At 43.4% G+C, this 7,443-nt stretch overlaps 1 protein-coding gene across 1 annotated transcript in view; it reads left to right on the forward strand.

Annotated features, from left to right (window-relative positions):
* The window catches only part of GRXCR2 (glutaredoxin and cysteine rich domain containing 2), an 11,727-nt gene extending 8,382 nt beyond the window's left edge, over positions 1-3,345 (forward strand). The window contains exon 3 of the mRNA XM_003782080.1: positions 3,163-3,345. Within this exon, the coding sequence (XP_003782128.1) occupies positions 3,163-3,345 (183 nt within the window). The remainder of the gene's footprint in view (positions 1-3,162) is intronic.
* The last annotated feature ends 4,098 nt before the right edge of the window (positions 3,346-7,443 follow it).

The raw sequence follows: 7,443 nt of genomic DNA on the forward strand, positions 1-7,443 counted from the left end.
ATACTGAATTAATTGAAATAAAAAGTTTGTTGAGGATAAGTGGTTGAAGAAATTATAAACCAGGATAAGAATGGAAACTCCAGTGAAACACTAATAATGCACCCTAGAAAGTGACATTAGACATAATTTTTTTTTTTTTTTGAGACAGAGTCTCAAGCTGTCCCCCTGGGTAGAGTGCTGTGGCATCACAGCTCACACCAATCTCCAACTCCTGGGCTCAAGCAAGTCTCCTGCCTCAGCCTCCCAAGTAGCTGGGACCATAGGCGGCCGCCACAATGCCCGGCTATTTTTGGTCATTGTTGTTTGGCAGACCTGGGCTGGATTCGAACCTATAACCTTAGGTGTATGTGGCTGGCACCTTAGCCACTTGAGCCACAGGTGCCAAGCCTAGACATAATTTGATTAAAATTTTGTTTTTGTTCTCTATAGCAAGCTCACCATGTCATTTCATCAATCCTTCATTATCTAACTGACCTGATATTTTATGCAAATAAATTTTTGGATTACAAGTCCAGCATTATGGTAGGATTTTCCTGTACTTTCTTGTTCAACACTGACTTTTATCATTGAAATCTTACTGGGATCAAGTACAAAACGTAAAGAATAATGGATTTGGCAGAAAAATGGGTTGTGGTAATTTTCTTTGTGACTATTTTGGCAAACATTTATTTTGAGTTCTTGAAGGAAAGAAAACAAATTTCTTTACAGTTGATGTATTAAGATATGGCAATAATCAATACAATATTAAGAAGAGGATGCATAGATATAATTTGAATTTTTGATCCATTGAATAATCACTTCCGTACTCTAAATCTAGACTTAATAAAATTGAAGCTGGGTATGGCGGCTCATCTCTGTTGCTCCAGCTACTTGGGAGACTGAGACAGGAAGCTCTCTTGAGACTTGGAGTTTGAAGGTACAGGCTGCGGAGAGCTGTGATGGTGCCACTGCACTCCAGCCGGGGCAAGAGAGTGAGCCCTGTCTCTAAAGAAGAAAACAAAAGTAATTTTACAAAATCGAATTATTAAAGTAAAATTCAATGCCTTCTTAGGCACTTTGCACCACACTGGAGCTATTTACAAAACTTATGCTTCCCTGTTCCGAGATTATTTTTATTCTTTAGTTAGAAAAGAAAGCTGTGTGAGCTGGGTGGAGCTACCCAGTGGACTCCAGCTATTTTGTTGGTTCCTAGAATTTAAGAACAGGAAGGGTTCTCCACATGCCACTGTTCTGTTTGTGTATTCATTCAGCACAGATGTCCCAGGCATTGTGCTGGGTGTGTGGGACACCATGGTGAAAGGGCACTAGAGCAGACGGTTTCCCGTCCACTTGGCAGGAATGGTCAGCAGAGAGACCTGCCATGCTGGAGGCAGTACAGGGGGTCTTGGGCAGGGCTCCTCGTCAGGATGTGTAGGTGGGCAAGTCTATCTGGAGAAAGAACTGCTAAGCTACTCTGGAATAAGTAGGAGTTGGCTGGGTTAGTGGGGGGGGGGCAGTTTTTATCTGAAGAGAAAGTTCATTAAAAGGTTTCCTGAAGGATCCCTTGCACCCAGGGCTAAAGTGAACTATGATCATTCCGCTTCACTCAACACTTTCTATGTGGCAGTCACTATTGCAGGCAACTTAATGAGGTTGCCTCAGCAGAGAGAGATCATCTCACAAGACTGGAGGCCGGGTCCACTCTGTATTCATGCCTTAGGGTCTGGGCCCCCAGGCTAGGATTAGAGGTGTGGGAGGTAGAAAATGGGATGGATTTGAGATGTTTAGAAGATGAAATGGATGGGACTTGTTACAGGATTCACTGGGTTTGGGTCTGGGCTCTTTCCTTATTTCTTGGAAGGTTCCCAGTCTGTAGGGAATACACATATGAGTATTGCCACCTCTCTTGAGATGTCATAGGGGAAGAGCAAGACACTGTTCAAGGGGCATTTTCTGGAGCGTTGGCATCCAGGACTTGTTGGTGAGGCATATATTCTCTTATTTAATATTCCAACTACTTGGAAGAGTAAACATTATTATTACCATTTAACAGGTATAGAAACAGACTGGGCGAGGCTAAGGGACCTGCCTGTTACACAGCTTAGGTCAGACAATAGCTTCAGTCCTAATCTATTAACTCCAAAGCTCTTAATCACTGGGTCTTACACTGCTCACAAAGACAATAAAAAAGTACTGCAAGAATTCAGAGCTAAGCTTTGAAGAATTGTAACACTGATTGATTGATTGACCCATTCATTCACTCATTCAACCGCTGGGTCTCTCAGTCACAAATGATCTTTCTTTCTTTTTTTTTTTTTTGAGTCAGAGTTTCAAGCTGTCCCCCTGGGTAAAGTGCCGTGGCATCACAGATCATAGCAACCTCCAACTCCTGGGCTCAAGTGATTCTCCTGCCTCAGCCTCCCAAGTAACTGGGACTACAGGCACCCACCACAACGCCTGGCTATTTTTTGGTTGTGGCTATCATTGTTGTTTGGCAGGCCCGGGCTGGATTTGAACCTGCCAGCTCAGGTGCATGTGGCTGGGGCCTTAGCTGCTTGAGCCTCAGGTGCCGAGCCACAGTTGATCTTTCTTAAGCCCCTCCTATTAGATGGCCACAACAAGGGACGTGTGGTCATTAGGAGCATTAATTTTGGTGTTTACCTCTCTGGGATCAAAACCTGCCTCTTCCTTTTCCAAGCTCTGTGTGTCACTACTGGCAAATAGCTTCTCAGTATCTCATTTTCCCATCTGTCACATGGGATGATAATACTTAAACTGTCTCACTGGGATTTTGTGAGGATTAGATGAATTGATATATAGAAAGCTCTTAGAACAGCACCTGTTACCTCTTAGGCATGCCACAAGGGTCTACTATTAGTATTTTGCAATGAGAAAAAAAAGTTCCTGCCTTTACGGAGCTTACAGAAATAACATATCAGATGGTGACAAGGGTGATGAAGAATGTGAAGTTTTGGAATGCATGATGTAGTGGCGGGGATGCTATCCTAGAGACGTTCACCAGGGAAATGCTCTGGTAAACTGGCTGTGATCCTTCTGTGTCCTCGACACTTCCCTCTCTGGCATGTGTGGGGTGGGTTTTCCCCTCATTCTACCCTCATTGACCCGTATGTGAACAATAAATTTGAAATGGTGTTCTAACTAAACCTGACCTGTGTCTTGCAGGATGGGGAGCTTCCCGAGGACAACTGTTTTCACTGCCGAGGGTCAGGCAGTGCCACCTGCTCTCTGTGCCACGGCAGCAAGTTCTCGATGCTGGCCAACAGATTTAAGGAGTCCTACCGGGCCCTGAGGTGCCCTGCCTGCAATGAGAACGGCCTACAGCCCTGCCAGATTTGCAATCAATAGCCTATGGCTTTTGCATGTCCGCTTTTATGGCACCCTCCTTAAAATTATTCCTAATAAAATGCCCCCTCCCCTTCCTCCTGCTCTCCCAGCAAGGAGGCCAGAGTGATTGCAGTCACTCCCACCACTAGCAAAACTCAATTATCTGATGACATTTCGTGAGGCTGGTAACATCTCCGTGTGAGTCTAAGTGGCAGGGGCATTTTCAAATTAGAGTCTGCTCTGAAACTGGTTCTAAAATTATCCTTCCAGGAATGTGTGAAAGGATCTCACTTGACTTAGCTCAGTTTTCTCCTTGCGCCAGTGAACAAATAATAAATGTATACTTCAGGCAGCAGGTTGAAGTCATTTTCTGGTTGGGAGTTAAATTTTGCAAAATTATGCGGTAAGAAAGGAATAAAAAGTCAGGTTTCTGATGAATTGAATTTCTGCTTCTTATCATGCATCTCAAATCGTTATTGACCAAATTGAATTTCTAATTAAGCAAAAGAGGAAAGGGATAGCCAAGGCTGAAGGCGCTAAGTGGCTACAGCAGGCAAAGCAGGAGGTTCGTTCTGGAGGCAGGCAAGCTGAGGAGGCTTTCCTTTCAAAGTCCTAAGCCCCCTTTGGCGATGTGCTTGGATATTAACCACATAGGCAGTGGGCGATGCTACTTCTTAGGTGAAGATGAGATAAGATGCTTTCGTGTGCCTCTTCCTGCTCGGGTTATAAGCCAAGTCAAAGTTATTTATGATAAATTTGGTGCTCAAATGTGTGTGTGTGACAGGACTTCTTCCATCCCCTGAATTATCACCAAATAAAAAAATTCTATTTTAAGTCTTAAAATCTAGCCATGATCTCCTCATAAAGGACTGTAGATAAATTTATTATCGGTTATCTATTGGAAACCTCTAAAAGAAAAATCAATGAAGGCTGATATTTAGCAATTATGTTTCTACTGTTTATGAATACACATGATAAGGAAAGATTCTTTCCTCTTAAAGTTGATTATAAATCAGAAAAATATTTTTGTTAATGAACTTTTGTAGTTCTAACACCCACTTTCCGTGCCCCTTAAGAATAACACTGTAAAATCTATTATCTCCTGAGACCTCTCGCTTTCTCTAACGATTTTGATTTCATGACTTGGTAATTTGTTATTCTAACATTCAGCTGTTAAAAATAATTCAACAATGCAATCAAGACTTTTCAGGCAATATAAATACTTGTAATAAAAAAGATTAAAATATTTTTCAAAGCCATGACAAATTTGTCTGTTTGTCCCTAGAACTTACTATTACTCACCAGCTTTTTTTTGCTTCTGTACTTAACTAACTTTTGCCTCCGGTTATGTTTTCCCATAGTTATCGGCTCTTCTCTTTCCAGACTACCAGAGAAAGGAGTGATGTCAAAAGACCTTTAAGTCGCATTCTGGTTTTTGACAGAAACATGACCACAAACGTTGTTTGAGCTTCCTACATGTAGGACAGTATGGGCAGGTGTACAGTGTTACCCTGACAGGTGCCTCCCTTTTGGAGTCTTGTGTAACTTGCAGTTTTAGTGGAGATGGATAAGTAAACAGATGATTACAAAACAGTGTGATCCGGGTTAGGCTTGGGCAATTATAAGGAACATTTGGAGCACATAGAAAGAGCACCTTCCTTAGCCTCAGTGGGGTTAGGAAGGCTGCCCAGAGGAAGAGGTGTGAGCAATGTCAGCTTCTGCTCCTCACCCCGGGCTCTCAAAGCCTTCAGTAATTTTCATCATGTAATAAGTACATCTACTCACAATCACATTTATGTTATTTATTCCACAAGGATTTATTATTATTGAGGTAGAATACTTAACATGCAATTTACCCTTTTAACAAAATTTTAAGTGTACAATACTTTCTTTTTTCACCAACTAGTGTTTTTTTATATAATATTTTTTATTGTTGACCGTTAATAAGTATTTATAGAGCACTGAGGATATGTCAGTAAACAAAACAAAGAAAATGTTGGCCCTTGTGGAGCTTACATTTTGGTGATGGAATATAGACAACTAAATACATAAATCTGTAGGATAAATATATAATGTGTATTTATGCAAAAAACATAGAATTAAAATATATACATTTACAGGACAGTTAATATATATTTATGCAGCAAATATACCATATAGAATTCTATATGTATAGAATAATAATACATTTATAAATAATAAAACAACATATATTGTGTATAGTTGTGTTAGAAAGGTATAAAAACTTTGACGAAAAATAAAACACCGAAGGGACATGGGGAGATGGAAGGGGATGAAATTTTTAAATTAATTTTCAGGGAGGTGTCATTGAAAAGGTGTCGCTGGTGGCTCATGTCTGTAATCCTGGCACTCTGGGAGGCTGAGGTGGGTGGATTGCTTGAGCTCAGGATTTGGAGACCAGCCTGAGGGAGAGCGAGACCTTCTTTCTACTAAAAATAGAAAATAATAGCTGGGAGGAAAGGGGGACGCCAGTATTCCCAGCTACTTGGGAGGCTGAGGCAGAAGAATCGCCTGAACCCAGGAGTTTGAGGTTGCTGTGAGCGACGCAGCCACTGCATTCTAGTCTGGGCAACAAAATGAGACTCTGCCTTAAAAAATATACATGTAAAAAAATGAAATAAAATGAAAAAGCCTAAAGGGATTGAGGTAGTGAGCTCAGAAGGTGCTGGGGTAAATTCATTCCAGGCAGAGCAAATGGCCAGAGCCAGACGCCTGGGAAGCAGGTGAGCAGAGGCCCGGAGGGAGAGGGGCTGGCAAGGGAAGGGGCGTGCGCGGGGTGCGAGGGGCGCTTTCTCAGAAGTCAGGGTGAGAACTCGGGTTTTACTCTGAGCGAGGCAGAGGACCTGTTTTGCTCTGGAGAGGACCTGTCTTCTGTCAGCCCCCCCTCCCCCCCAACTGGGGCCGGAGACTGCAAACTACAGCTCCCAGACTGCCTGTCCGCCGCCGTCCGGGTAGGTTCTGGCGTTGGGAGGTGCGGGCGGGGGACTGCGGGTGGGAGGAGGGGGAGCCCTCCCCGTCTTCTTTCCGCATGGGGCTCCTGGCAGCCTTTCCGCAGGGCAGCAACAGCAGCCGCGGGGAAGGCTGGTCCTGCCGGCGTGGTTCCAACAGCAGCGGCTTTAGTGGCTCTGATTGTGGGTTCGATGTCACACCATTTTCCTTTTGTTCCTCCGGCCTGGGGGTGGTAATGGCTTCCTGCAGTTACTAATCTTTGTGAGCAACTCCCTGTAATGTATTCCCTCTGTTTGAAAGATCTAAAGTGGTTTCTGTTTTCCTGATTGGACCCCGACTGATAAACGAGGTAAATGTTTGGAGCAGAGGAGGGTCATGATCTGATTTATGTCTTAATAGGCCACTCTGGCTGCCCTGTTGAGAGGCGACACTGCCGGGCAAGGGTTGCAGAGGGAGGCCCGCTCTGAGATGCTGCACGGAACCAGGTGACAGCTGGCGGTGGCTGGGGCGCTGCGGTGCCCGTGGAAGTGTTACAAAGTCCTAGGACTTTGGATATACTGTACTTCGAAGATAGAACCACAGGGTCCGCCTACCGCGTACTCGGAAATCCTGCTACCACCTCCCGAAACAGACACACCTGGGCTCTTTGTCTATTAGTGTCGATTAGTTTGCGCTAAATCATCCACTTCCTGATTTGTGAACTACAAACATTTGCCGGTTGGATTGGGCAGGGTTAGGGGTAATTTTAAGAACCAGGTTAGCTAACTGGTGCTCCCAAGAATCCCTTCAGAGCTAGAAACGCACGTGCAGATTAAAACATGAAATCATAGTGATGCTGTGATTCAAATAATACTATATCCTTTGAAAGCTCAAAAACTTTTTACAAATACATGTCTTTAGCATGTAACATCTGTGCATTCATTGGACAGTTTTTCACTGTTTCTACCAAAGACTTACATTAATGGCATTGTGGTCTTGGGCAGCTAGTCAGCATACTAAATGAATGTGGCCTTACAACTTGGGGAGGACAGCATGGCTATTTTTTTGTGACTTACAATAGTGACTTTTATTTTCCTTTGCTTGGCCAAGTTAGCTGGGCCTAGTTTGGGGCTGTGTTCCAGAAAGTGCGTTTGTATTTATTTTATTGCC

This window comes from Otolemur garnettii, unplaced genomic scaffold (genome assembly GCF_000181295.1).
Source record: "Otolemur garnettii isolate 467f Iridium unplaced genomic scaffold, OtoGar3 scaffold00003, whole genome shotgun sequence".
In the NCBI taxonomy this organism is placed as follows: domain Eukaryota; kingdom Metazoa; phylum Chordata; class Mammalia; order Primates; family Galagidae; genus Otolemur; species Otolemur garnettii.